Source organism: Eucyclogobius newberryi, unplaced genomic scaffold, assembly GCF_026437365.1.
Source record: "Eucyclogobius newberryi isolate DKJ021-1_F unplaced genomic scaffold, fEucNew1.0.hap1 SCAF_1, whole genome shotgun sequence".
Lineage (NCBI taxonomy): Eukaryota > Metazoa > Chordata > Actinopteri > Gobiiformes > Gobiidae > Eucyclogobius > Eucyclogobius newberryi.
This window is the reverse complement of record NW_027315723.1, coordinates 16,323,423-16,338,289: the sequence shown is the minus strand read 5'-3', so window position 1 is coordinate 16,338,289 and position 14,867 is coordinate 16,323,423. Positions and strand designations below refer to the sequence as shown.

The 14,867-nt window shown below is 38.4% G+C and overlaps 1 protein-coding gene across 2 annotated transcripts in view; it reads left to right on the top strand.

Annotated features, from left to right (window-relative positions):
* The window catches only part of ptgfrnb (prostaglandin F2 receptor inhibitor b), a 72,663-nt gene that overhangs the window by 45,738 nt on the left and 12,058 nt on the right, over positions 1 to 14,867 (top strand). For both annotated transcript variants that reach the window (XM_072439628.1, XM_072439619.1), the window contains exons 9-11: positions 4,639 to 4,858; positions 5,466 to 5,653; positions 9,226 to 9,333. In XM_072439628.1, the coding sequence (XP_072295729.1) occupies positions 4,639 to 4,858; positions 5,466 to 5,653; positions 9,226 to 9,333 (516 nt within the window). The remainder of the gene's footprint in view (positions 1 to 4,638; positions 4,859 to 5,465; positions 5,654 to 9,225; positions 9,334 to 14,867) is intronic.

The following is a 14,867-nucleotide window of genomic DNA, read 5'->3' as shown; positions in this document are numbered from 1 at the left end:
GGAACACGCATTTCTCTCGTGAGGACAAAAAAAAAATATTATTGTGGCCACGCCCCCAGACTTACCCTATGCCCGCCATCTTCCTTTGAAAATGAAAACACGCTGAGTTAGCCATTTTGTTCACGTCAAACTTTGACGAACTCCTCCTAGGGCGTTTTGCCCACCAACTTCAAAATTGGTGTACGTCCTCTAGACAAGTGGGGCATCTAAAGTTATCCAATTTTTTTTGGGATACCTTTTACGGTCTGTGTGCGGCGCAGCCGCAAAGTTGGACAACTTATTTTGAGATATTGCAATTCTAAAAATTGCTCCCATTTGATCAAAACGAGTCCGATTAGGACCAAATTTGAATCAGTTGTTAAACTTTCAAGTTTGGACCAGTTTAGGATGACAAAATTGAAATGGGCGCGATAGCGCCCCCTACAAAGTTGCCTTTGAGTGAACATTGATGGACAAAAACTGGTTTTACACAAATGTTCTAAACTTTGCCCAAAATTCTATTTTGGGGTCCCGAGCAAAAGGCCAATCAAACTTATGCCTTAATTTTTACGGCGTAGCCATAGCCATGACGGAAACCTCCCATGTTATCCCTATGGGAAAATCGCTAAATCTCTTGAATATTTTTCTGTTTCACACTTTAACGAACTCCTCCTAGGGCGTTTTGCCCACCAACCTCAAAATCGGTGTACGTCCCCTAGACAAGTGGGGCATCTAAAGTTATCCAAATTTTAAGGATAACTTTTACGGTCTCTGTGCGACGGAGCCGCAAACATTTCCCTGAATTCTGACTATTTGGCCTTCAGAGTGGCCTATAAACAATAGAGTTTTTCCAAATTACATGATATTTTGCACAAAATTCTAATTTGCCATCCTGATCATAAAAGTATGAGAGCCAAAGTCATATTTTGTACGGCGTAACCGTAGCGATGACAGAAACATCCCATGTTATCCTTATGGGAAAATCGCGAAATTGCTCAAATCACCACATTTTTACGCTTCACACTTTAACAAACTCCTCCTAGGGCGATTGTCTGATTGTCCAAACTCATATTTGGGGAAAATCATCTACACAAGCGGGGCATCAAAAGTTATCCATATTTTGATTCTAAGTGCTACCGTCTCTGTGTGGCGGACCCGCAAATATATGTCACAAATGGGAAAACAGCGAAATCTCTAAAATGACCACATTTTTACGCTTCACACTTTAACCAACTCCTCCTAGGGCGATTTTCCGATCAAATTCATATTTGGGGAGAATCATCTACACAAGCGGGGCATCAAAACGTATCCATATTTTGATTCTAAGTGCTACGGTCTCTGTGCCGTGGAGCTGCAAATATACTGTCACAGATGGGAAAAACGCTAAATCCTTGAAATGTTCACATTTACGCTTCACACTTTAACTAACTCCTCCGTGGCCAATAGCTCGATCAAGCTTTACTTTGGGAAATATCATTTAATATTCTTTCTTCTTCTCGGGACCAACCCCCCTATTTTTCACCCAGTGAACATTGACGAAAAGTCACAAAAAATTGCACACCTCTAAAAATCGTGCCTCTCTACATTCTGGCTATTTCCCTTTTCTAAAATAAAAAAATTGGCGCGTCAGCGCCCCCAAATGTACCAAAAATGCATTGAGAGATAGGAAATGACCCCAAAAAAATCTGATCGTAAAATCATGAAATTTGGCGCAGAGGTAGATAGTGACAAGAGAAGTAAAAAATATTATTACGGCAACGCCATCCGCCCAACCAAATGTCGGCCATATTGCTTCAAAAATGGCTAAGTGTGACTCGGGAGTTTTTCCAAACGTCGTACTTTTACGAACTCCTCCCAGGGCGTTGGCCCTAAAAAGCTGAAATTTGGTGAAAATGCTACTGAGGAGTGGGACATCAAAAGTTATTCAAATTACATTGATACCTGTCACGGTCTCTGTGCGGCAAAGCCGCAAACTTTAGCTAGAATTTCAGAAATCTCCCAAATTTAACATTTCTGCCGTTTGCGCAGATAAAGTCCGAATTGCGTCAAATTAGAATCAGTTGTTAAACTCTTTGCCCTAAACCTACTTGAAGTGAAATAAATTAATTTGGCGCCACAGCGCCCCCTACAGATTTTATATGGAGGTTAAATGTTTAGTTTTGCGAAATTATATGAAATTTGACACACAACTCAATTTTAGCATCCCCATCAAAAAAGTCAATGAGACCCATGTCATAATTGTTATGGCTTTGCCGTAGCGATGACTGAAACCTCCCATGTTATTCCAATGGGGAAATTGCCAGAACATGTTTACACTTTAGACTTTCACAAACTCCTCCCAGGGCGTCAGCCCTATCAACCTGAAATTTGGTGAGACTCATCTTCAGGGGTGGACCATCAAAAGATATCCACATTTTTATTCAAAAAGTCACGGTGTCGGTGCGGCAAAGCCGCACATTTTGCCAAGAATTCAAAATAAAATTGCTTTTTGATGGTAAAACAAAGGGGAGAAGATGTGACAGCGTCACAGATTCAGCAGTAGGCGTAATAAAAGGACCATTGGGGCGCGTTAGCGCCCCCTCATCTTGCGGCGTAGCGGCGTGGCGAGGGCCGATCATTGCCGCTTGCGGCTATATTTAGGTTTACTACTATTACTACTAGTGGTATTACCGTATTACGTGGTATTCACCTTACACCTTACTGACTTTTGCTATAGCCACAAATGCTACAAGTTATTCTGTTACTAATATTATTGCTACTATTATTGCTACTGCTACATCTAAACCGGGACTAGGCTTGTACTAATCAGAATGATTCATTCGTAAAGAATAAACCCTGGCCTAGAGGCCAAGTAGGACTAAACTACATTAACTGGTAGGAAAAATCTGAGAGTGGCGTCTTCAAAACATGTCTCTTAAAACTTGCCTATTTCATGACTACTATTATGTTAACATTTTGTGAACGTGAATGTTTCAGGAAACTATAGTCCAATTTTGGCTCAAAGTGTGCCATATTTGAGCCAAACAATAAAGTTTTTGTCCGACTATCAAACGACAGTAGTGGGCACAGTTCAAATGGATAAATGGGGTCAGGAATTTCAAGATGGCCACCAAAAATAGAGTTCCCACTTCCTATTGAACGCCTGGAATTCCCCAAATTCTATACAGTTATTGCTTGTGTATTTTGATGAATTAATGTTTTTTGGTTGGTGAGCTTAGTGCTTTTAAAAACTCTCTTTAGAATTCAAATCCTGCTGCATGCATATTTTTAAATGTATTTAAGTTTTCGGTGTGCAATAAGGTTAACATTTCTAATCATGTTTTTCTTAGAACCCAGATCCAACTACCCTAGGAATAAAAGGAACAAAATATGAAAAACCAAAGATCATAAAAATTATATATACGGATTATAGAAATTGACTAAAAATTAACAAACAAAAAACTACTGTATTTTCCGGACCAAAAGTCGCACCTTTTTTCATAGTTTTGACCATGGTGCGACTTATTCTCCAGAGCAACTTATGTGTGATATTATTCGTTATATTCACACTGGCAACGGCATGTCACATGATGACATCAGCACTTCCTCTACTTCTTGAGTTTGTGGAGTTGTTTAGAAGTGACACAGAGGAAGAAGAATTCAATGGATTTAGTGATTTGGGGTAAAACTGATGCTATAGTTATCTGAATAACTGTTAATATCATATCATGTAGCTGAAGGTGTTATGTTAGCATACGTTCACCCATTTACCATTTTGTTCTCTAATCTGTTATTATTTTGAATTACATTTCAAGATTAAATGTATGTTCTTGATTTTGCATATTATCAAATACATTTCCCCTAAAAATGCCACTTATACTCCAGTGCCATTTTTTTGTTTTTGTTTATAAGAGTTTTGTTTATAAGAGTTCTTCTATTAGGAAGTTTAAAAAACACTCTTAACTGGAATTCCTAATTTCCAGTTTTATAAACATTATTTCTCAGGCTAAAATGTCTCTTTGAACCTCTCCAGTCGTATCCTCGTGTTGCTCCGCCTCCTCCTGTAACAGCAGGAGGTCTCTCCTTCTCATACTCAGTCTGTTCTTCTTTAAACCTCTTACACTGTAGTTATTTGCAGTAAACACATCTAAACTGATCGTTTAGAAGGAAAACTTGTCAAATGAAAAAAAAAAAAAACTGCATTCGGTGCAAGTCACAAGTGAATTTGTGGTGCTTATATTTAATAAGTTTTGTCTCAAACTTTTCTAGAGCTTTTAAAAGTCTAACTTTGTCATTTCTGGGTCTTTTAGCTCAGAATAAATGCTGGATTAAAGTTTGGAGTCTGTTCACAGAGCTGCCGTTTTCTTCCTTGTTTTCATCCCGTTTCTGAAGGACGGGAGAGTTTCACTACCGAGATGTAACATCATGAACTGATATCGGTGGTTCTGGACTGAAATCAATATTACTCAATGACGTGAATATCGGCCGATACCGATACTGGCCCGATATAACGTGCACTGCACCCCTACTTAGTACGCCATAAAAGTTTAAGTCGGCTACATTTGTTTGAGCTAGAAACTAGACAAATTCTCATAAGGAAATACTTGAAAAAATAATAATTATAAAAGCATGTTTCTTTCATCCTTTTGATCTTAAATTATGTTTTGTTTCCATTTCTAGGTCCGACACTGAACGTTGTGGCCAAAACTATCCGCGAGGCCTCAGTGGGCGGGTCTACGTTTGAGATGAGCTGTGCGATGTCCACTGAAAATCTTGGGGAGGCAGGCTTTTCTGTTCTCATCCAATCACAGGACAACGTTGGCGCAAACGTCAAAACCCTTCTGACGCTCAGCCCAGACAGTGTGGTCCAACATGGGGGCGCTACAGACCCAAAACGCAGGTTAATACTTGAACGTTTAGTTCTAGGTAAACCCTGGTTCATTGCAGCTGTTGTGTGGTGTTTCTGGACTGCAATGGTCAGATTTGCTTTAAACTAGTTTTTGTCCTGGCTCAGTCCTGGTCACGACCCGTTTAGTCATGGTTAAGTTCAGGTGTTGCTTCAGACCTGGTTATGTCCTTGAGCAGAACTGGTGTAGACCTGGTGTAGACCTGGTGTAGACCTGGTGTAGACCTGGTGTAGACCTGGTGTAGACCTGGTGAAGACCTGGTGAAGACCTGGTGAAGACCTGGTGAAGACCTGGTGAAGACCTGGTGAAGACCTGGTGAAGACCTGGTGAAGACCTGGTGAAGACATGCTTTAGACGTGCTTTAGTTCCTGGTCTGCTCAAGTGGTCTAGTACATAAAGATGGATAAGAAAAACCCAGAAGGACAATTCACAGTTTTCCCTGATCATTTAGTGTATATACCTTTGACAAGGTCCATTATAGTGTTTGTTACCACACCACAACATGCGCAAACTAACTAGAGACACCGGCTCCATCTTAGTTATACGCTGTCATATCAGTCCCACGCAATTGTTTTGATAGTTCTCTGTGGTCTTGTCCAGGGATCAGATGGTTTTGTTGAAGTCTGGTGCTGCTGAGTTCCGGTTTCGTCTCGGTGGAGTGCAGCTCTCTGATCGTGGGTTTTACTGGTGCGACATCACGGCATGGACCAAACAGCAGCCGGGCCAGATCTGGACCAAAGCCACCAGCGCGGAGTCCAATAAGATCAAGATAGACTACCAAGAAAATGGTGAGTTTTGTTGTTATTGAATAGATAGGTTTAATACCATACTGGGGAATATTCCAAGAAAAGCGATAACATTTCCAAGGAGACAAGAAAGAAGCATCCCCCCCCCAGAAAAGTTACATAGTGCACCTTTAAAAGTAAAACCAATCTAGAAGAATCCCATGCATATTTATCTATCAATCTGAACAACTATCTTGACTACCGTATTTTCGTAAGTCGCACCGGAGTATAAGTCGCACCAGCCAAAAAATGTATAATAGAGAAGAAAAAATTATAAATACATAAGTTGCACTAGAGTATGAAATGCGGTTGCAAGTGTAAAAATAACGAATAATATCACATATAAGTCGCTCCGGAGTATAAGTATAAATATAAGTATAAGTCACAACCCGGCCAAAACTATGAAAAATGTGCGACTCATAGTCCGAAAAATACAGTATACGTCTTTGAAAATCCCCATTAATTACACACTAAATCCTATGGTATTAGTATTATGGCACAGTGCACAAGCTCCTCCTACTCTGTCTTCCAGCTAAGTCATAATTGGCCCAATAATGAACAACATAAATAGGCAAACCGGGGGTACGCTAAGCCATTTGACGCCTATACCACAGCCACTGGCCTAGTTTAAAGGGTTTTGATCTGAACGGGGAGAGTGGGATTGTGGGGAAAAAAATAAATAAAAAATGAAAACGACGAGAGAGAAGTGGACAGAGAGAATATGTAATAAGGAGGCATACAACAAAGGTGGGTAACAATGATTGAACTAGATATTTTGTCGCAGGCGAAAACCATTATAGTGAATTTTAGAGTGGCGAGCCTTTATGGCTGTGGCTTTAAACGTATGATGGCGGGAGCTTCGCGATATCCCACAATTCATAAGCAGGCATAGAATACAATAACATATAATGTTGGTAGTCATTTTATTAAAGGTGCATTGTGTAACTTTTCTAGTGGAGACATGCAGCTAGTGTGCCTCCACCAGAAAACTTCCATAGTGCACCTTACTTCCTTGCAGATAAACTGGCTTGAATTAAAACATTTAGATTGAGTATTGAAATTACTTATTCTAATGTCCAAATTTGTGTTGAATTATTCTTAAATTGATGCCAACAAAATTAAATGGCGTGAACAATAGCAAATAGTTTTTTTTATGATTACTTGGTTTGGTGTCATAGTTTTAACCAAAGTGGCAGTTTGTGGGGGAAAAGGTTCTAAAGAAAAGTGCAAAAAGGTGCTTAAGCTGAATTCCTCCGCCCATGTCATCACCTACAAACATTCCATCTAGATGCAGAAAGGCATTTTTTTCTGATTTGAATTCCAATTTTTTTTTAACAAAAAATCTTTATTTTTTTTTGCTATTTGAGCTTTGGTCCTTGTTTACAGTATGGCTCTAAGCAATGGAATTACCTTACTACTACTAGTACTAGTAGTAGTAGTAAGGTAAAGGTACTGCTACCACCACCACCACCACCACACTCTCAAGATAATAAGCCCCAAATAACTAAAAATTACCGTACTATATTTCCCTCAGCCCTTAACTTGATCATTATCCATTATCTTCTCATTTTGCAAACCCATTCCCAGTTTAAACGTTGACATAAAGTGGCTGTAGGTCTGTTTCTTATTATAGCCCTGTGTGCCTGCCTCGTTGTAGCCCGGTTTAAGAGGAGCTTCAGGGGGAGAGCACTGGTAGTCGACCCAGAGACGAATGCTTGTCTCTGGGGAAGCATCGGCCTTTGAGCAGCCTCTTTTCTCCTTTTTTTTTTTGCCCGTTTTCTCGCCTTATCCTCCATCTCACTTTGGGAACGCCATCAAAGCAAAACCCTTTGGCCAATCATGTGCACATTGCTCCTCCACAACACAACATCCTTTCTTCCTTTTCTGTTGTTTTTTCGTTGCGCCAAAGCTTAACGTTTTGACCCCACACAAGTTGGAGAGCCAAGAAGGCCATTTTTCCCTCTTTTTTTGCCTGAAGGCTTGTGCATATCTTTTTTCTAAGTGTCTATACACCACTCCCACACTGTATCCAATGTGGGATTTGAAAGGAAAAACTGGGAAGAACATATGGAAACTGCAAATGTCTCCCTGCTATGTTTTTAAATAATTCACCAGTGCATTCATTTAATAGATGGATGGCGGTGTCATCTGGGAAAAAGTCACAAAAAAACTTGGCAGTAGATTGTTAAAATCACTTTAAAATGACAACCTATCAAAAAGTCTTATGTATTCAATATTTATAGTCATGATTTTAATATAAATTGCCTCTTAGATATCTTCACTTCTTCCCTAAGCAAAATGTGCTAGGCATCTATTCCCATCACCCTAATTCAATTGTTTTAGTCATTTACATAAATGATTGAAATATAAAAGTGGAGTATGTAACTTTTCTGGTGAAGGGCCTCCATAGAGATTTAATGGCCTACCTGGAATTTGTCTAATCTGTCTTGCATTTATTCAATTACATTCGTGTTATAGCAATTTGAGCAAGCTCGCCTCTCCACAGATCTGACCTATGATCTGGCATGGTGGCGTCGCCTGCTTGTCTCTACAGATAGATCATTTTTAATGCTATATTGTTGAATATTTCAGAAAAAGCATCTACATCTACACAGAAATGTTACATAGTGTGCCTTCAAACCATTCATTATGTTTTCCTTAAGTCTTCCAGTGCAGTATCAAATTACCATAGCTTCCTTGTTGCTTAAACAATTTCAAAATGCATTTTACAAACCGTATTTGAAACAGAAGAATAAAGCAAAAATATATTATGCAAAACTATGGCTACAATATTCTAGTCTTGCTCAAGGCTCTGAAGTGTGTCCCATGTGTTAAGGACTCACAACTGTCCCCAAAGGTGATAAATGATGGATGGGCTGAAATGCATTGAATACATTTTCCTATGGAGGCAATTAAATAATAATGAATTAGTTAATAGTTCTCTTGTGCAACAGTTTCTTGATTTAGCCTATTAAAGCATAAACAAACTGAATTCATAATGATAAAATATGTCGGTGTAATCCTTCATTCGTCCAGGCGTGTTCCATAGTAGAAAAAGCTTCAGTTGTAGTCATCTGGACTCAGTTAGAAAAAATATATAATACTAATGATAAAATAGTTTATTAAGAATGCTTCAGGCTTAGTAACTACTAAATTAAGGGCCCTGATTATTTCATTATGAGTTAAGTCTTTGTTCATGCTTTATTAAGGCTTGTAAAAGTACGTGGTAGTGTATTTTTTGATAACCTTTTATTTACAATTATTATTTACAATTATTCAGTCTTATAAAATAACTGTTTTAAGTCATGTGCCTATCAACTTTGGTTTAATCTTGCATTCCATCTTTTGTTTTGTGCATATTAATAAAATTATATTATAGAGAGCCATTTTAGGTTCATTCCAAACTGGTTTTAGTCATAGGAGCTAAAAACACAAGGTAAAGAGCACTTTCTGGAACTGTGAAAATGAACATTACAATTGTTTTCAGTAAACTCTAGTATGGTTGATAATTGATTGGTAATTTTCTGAATAATTTAAAATAATCTCACTCTATTCCCTGTTTTATTTTATTTCAGGCCCGTCCTTCTCAGTCGCTCTCCGCTCTGATGTCACCACTGTGTATCCATGGGAAACAGCCAAAATGGAGTGTGCCCTCAGCGTCTCCGGATCCTCTCCAAAATCAGGTAAAATTAGGCCTTTAGCTGATATTTGTCCAATCAGTTTTTAAACAATTGTGTTTACATAGTTAGGATGGTATTTTGTTTGATTCCTCTGCTCCTGTAAAAAATATGTTGTCTTGGTGTGACTCGTTTCATATCTTTATATATGTTATCTTATATATGTTGTATATATGTTGGATTAGTGCTCATTTAGTTCTGGATTAACCCAAATGTTTTCTAGGTTTTGTTCATGTTTTGTCTTCATTTAATCTAGACTATTGTATATTAGTTTATTGCTAATTTAGTCCTTATTTAATCCTTGTTAAATCATGGTTTGATGAAAATTTAGTCCTGGAATAATTATCTGGATATGTCTGGTTTTGTCCTTGTTCAGTCCTGGTTAAACCTTTGCCTTACCAGCCATTCCCAACACGTTTAACAGACCACTTCTTCCGCATTTGAACAGAGTGTGGGAGGGACTGGCTAGTCAGGTAAGTTAAAGCTGGCTTCAGTCCCGATTAGGAGCTTGTTTGACTTTTTGATTTGGTCCTCATTGGTTTAGAGCCAATTAAGTCCTGGATTGATCTTAGTCAAGTCCTTGGTTAGTTTCAATTTACTCCTGGTTTGTTTAGTTTTAATTCCATGCACTTTCATTGCATTTAAAGATGGTTAAGAAAATATTCAAATATTGGCACAAATTATTTATGTAAAAACACAAATACACCAAGCCTAATTTGATTTTGAATTTCCATTTTTTACTTCCAAGCGAATGTACTGCCAGTAGTTATTTGTTTCATTATATTTCCACCGAAAGCAATAAAAGAAACAGAAAAACAGTGGTGTACAACACATTTTTAGCTCCACTGAGCTGTGTCGACCTGTCAGCACCTGCATTCCCCTCTGTCAAAAACAACAGACCGCCATGCTTCGTGTGTGCAGGTCTGGAGCTGGATTTCCTGCATCTGTAAAATATGTTGTTTTTGTCATTGAAGTAAAAAAATAAACATACTATTACAAGAAATAAAAAGCTACTTTATAATTGCTAAACATTTTGTTTAATCCTGGCTGGCATGCACTGTAAACAGAGGTTTAGACCACCTGTTAGTCCTGGTTAAGTCCTTGAATTGTCCTTATGTGGACTTGTTTTAAGACAAGATATTCCTTTATTGTCCACACATTTCATTTGGTCCTGATTAGTCAAAGTTGTGATTTTGTTTGATCCATCCTGGTTCAGGTCATTAGACTTACTTTGAGTCCTACATTATTGTTTTGTCCAGGTTTAGTTCTGATTTGGTATTTTGGTTTGGTCCTGGACTCTAAATCACCTTCATATGTTACAGATGGAGGGAAAGGGTGATATATTCCTACAGTGATAACTCTATGTGAGATTTACTGTTTTTGGGAGAAACATTACGACTTATGATCCACAAATGTTGAATCATTATTTAACTTTTGTTTATTTGTGCTGACAGAAAATATGTTTTGTTTCATGTGGATAGGCCCAATAATTACAGTGACATGAATCATAAATCTAAATCTGTAATTTCACAGTTAAACAGCTAATTCCACCATAGAATTCTGACCTGTCTTTAGCTACATTTTGTGATATTGCGATGGTAAAACCACTACAAAACCTCAAACCTCAGGAAATGTGGATTTTAGCTCTAATGGAAGTGAAATAATAGTATGCAGTGCCCCTCTAAATGTAAACATGAAATTATTCTTATAGTCAAATGATTTTGGACATATCGTATCTTGCCAAACCAGTTTTCTGTGCAGTTAACCAAACTAGTTAGGGCAAGTGTGGGCTCATTCACATCAAACTGGTTTCACTAAAAAAACAAACACAAAGCTGCACTGCCTAGTTAATGCTGTTGGTTGGTGGCAGTAGAACTTCAAGACACATTGTGCTTTTATCTGATATGTAGTGGTTATAATCTATGGCACACATGGATGATTTAATAATTTATATATTTTAACTTGGATATAAAACCTAATTAAGACCTAGTTCTGCTGAAAACTGCTGCTCCGCTTGCTCCTTTACGAGACGTCACAGTAAACATCATCACTGACTGCTGGAGTTTTATACACACACATTTTATGGCACCCAGGGCCTTTGGTATTTCCCAGACACATTATTTTAAGTTATTCTACATGAAACGCCAAGGCTAAGCTGTAGTATTTATCAGTTAAAGGGTCTGAACAATGTATGATATAGGACCTTAAATATTGATTCATTGCGGCGTTGTTTTTAAATCGATTTTTTTGGTCAAAGAACATCTCAAGTTTTCCCCTTATTTCCTCCCCATCACACTCTTCTCACGTTGTAGCCTCCAAACAGTCATCCATCTTGCCTCCTCCCTGTTTTTAAACTCGGGACACCATCTCCTCCCGTCTCCATCTGTCACGGCTCCTTCGGCGCGGCCCGCTCTCAAACATGTGCTTTTCATTCTCGCTCTGAACTGATAAGATGTTAATGAGTCACTACAGGCGGCCTGCCACAGAGAACGACAGAAGAGATATGATAACATGCATGTACTGGAACTGCATTGCTTTACATTGGCCCTCTTTGTTCATTCAAGATTGACTTCATTTCAATGTATTATTATATGGAATTACTAGACACTGACGACTGAAGCAAGAAATATCAAACTTCTTTTTCGACAGATTTGAAATAACTGAAATAACTAAACATTTACACATTTACCATTTTGGACTGGAATTTGGGAATATTTTTATTTAAGTAATTGGGTAATTTAGTAATTTAAATGACTAATCATTGTCTTAATTCTAATATATTGATTACAATTGAAGTCTACAGCATACAAAATTGTAAAATAGTGCTTAGTCTGACTTCTTCAATGGCAAGTCACAAAATGAATGCACAATAAATTGCATTTAAACTTTAATTTGAACTAGAAAAAAATGTATTACCATTTCTAAAGCAATGCCTTATTTGAACTCCTTTTTTGTCCAGCATTGCACCAGAAATAATTAGGTCTTCATTCTAATCCTTTCAGAATAAAAGCTTTTCTTGTCGACAGGCTGTAGCTCATGGTTTGACCTTCGCTGTTTAAATAAGACCTGATCATCAAATGTTTACTGAGTGATCTGGTTTAACAGCTGTGGCATCAAAGGCGTGGCGTGCATGTGGAGTGTTGCATTCTGGGCAACGGCCAACCTCCTCCTCCTCTCCGGCCTTGGGTTTATTTTCAAAACATATCTACCTTTATTTTAGAGGCACTTCCTATAGAGCCAAGTGTGTTTTATTCTTGGTACGGTTATTGATTTCTGTCTTTTTTAGACTCGTGTCAGTCCTGGATTAGTCATGCTTTTGTTCATTTTAGTTCATACCTAGTTTAGTCCTGGTTAGGGATGTAACGGTGTCAGATTTTAGTGTTACGGTTATTGTGAGAAAAACGCCGTCATTTACAATTATTACTGAGACTGAAATCTTGTCTAACACATTTCTTTTGTGACCAGTTTTATGAAACTGAATATATAATTGAATGAAAAAATAAAGTAAATGTGACTTAAACAGCCAGATAAAAAGTATTCTATATTTAGATGTATTTTTTAACTAGACATTGAATGAAAACCTCTTAGTTTTGCTTCCAAAATACCGGTAATCACACTTATTTTGTGACCTAAATAATCACAATTAACCGAATAATCTTGACATCCCTAGCCCTCATGATTTAGACATGAGTTGGCCCCGATCAAGTCTTGGTTTAGAACTGGTTCAGACCGATATTATATTGGTAGGTAGGTATTGTACTTCTGATCTAGTTTCGATTAAGTCTTTGTTTGAACCAGTTTTAGATCTAGTTTGGTCCTGGTTGGGCTTGCGTGTGGAGTATAGCATTCCGGGTAACGGCCAGACATACTCCTCTATCCACATTAAGGTTTATTTTCAAAACCACCTTTATTCTAGATGCTGGCTGGGGATTATTATTGGTATAATTCTCCATCTCCATTGTCTGTTTCTTGCTAGATCCAATGAAAATATGAAAATACCCAGACTGGCTTATTCCAAATATTGGCTCAAAATATGTCAAAAACCTTGGTAGAAATGGCTGTGCATTCCTGGTGCATAGACGTGAACGTAGCTCGAGTTATGGCTTGTTTTTATGACTTTCTGGCACACTCCCTCATTACTGTCATTGCACGGTACTGGTTCAGCCTCCAGGACTGAAGCTCTTCTTGGGACAGAGCCTGACCTCAAGTGAACCTGCTTCTAATAGTTATACTAGCTATTTATCACGACATGTATAAAAGTGGGCTTAATTGATAGCTAAACTGGACTTTAATCTATTATTTGATAAATATGACAGATCAATTTAGTTTTCAAGACCTGCATGATTTAAAGTTGGAACATTATTTGAAGCCAACATCTAACATAACATTAACTGAATCTATTGCATAGTCTATATCAATATAAAAGGAGATAAGAATTTGACTTGTTTAACTTTTCGTACACAATGGCTGACTACTTAGACCTCGTTTGTACTTGGTTTCAATGGAACTTGGAAGCCGAGTGGAAGAAAGAGGAGATTTATGGGTGTAAGAGTGAAAGACGAAGTGAAGTTTGTTTAGTCCTGGTTTCATATGAGAAGCTGAGCGGACCAAAGAGAACATTCCTGGATGTAGTGTGAAATTGAACATGAAGTTAGTTGGTGTTTTTAGTTGGAGGATGCAGAGAAGAGTTTTAGAAATTCCTAATGGTGGTAATATTTCTATCTTGGTCCTCTGTATTCTTGACCCTTTGTGCACATTCTCCAGATCATATCCTTTATTACAGGCATTTCGGACTCGTCAGTTCAGCACTCACAACATGACATCATCCTCTGTGCGTTTTCAAAAGCAGGACAAATCGAGCCTGTTCCACACGAAGCCTTCTCTAAAATTCCTTTGTACAACCGCCGCACGCTCGACGAAAAATAAGCTTTGTTCTCCTCTGACAGACTCCTCGGCACAAGCTGAAGACGAGACAAAAACACATCCACAAAAGTCACGGGGAAATGAGTAGATGTAGAGGGGCGGGACGGTGAAAAGACAGGAGAAATGACCACAAAGTAGTAGTAGTAGTAGTAGAAGTATTAGTTTCCAAATGCCAGTAGTAGCACGATGGAACTTTTCTGGTCTGCCAGATGGAAATTGGTTATTGCACATCAAACATTTATTAATTTACAGATGTTGTATCACATCATCTACAAAAGGGATGCGCTCAAGTTCTACTCGTGCTGTAGAACATTCCATCCAAAGTCACAGCATCTCCATGGTGACAAGCAGGTGGCCGACCCTCCACGAGAAAAGTTCCATCGTGCACCTTTCATGTGCTTTAGTTATGAGTTCCTTGTCTGTTTTTAAAATCTTACCCAATAGAACAATATCTCCTCTCTCCTATTAGGTTTTCTATGTCCCTGCCTCCCTCTCTCACCCTCTCACCTCCCTCTCTCTCCCAAATTACCCAGCTGTCTTTGCAGGCCCGACAGGCAGCCGTTAATTAGCCAATCTCACGCTCGGTTTGCCGGCCGGGGAGAGCGAGCCGATGCACA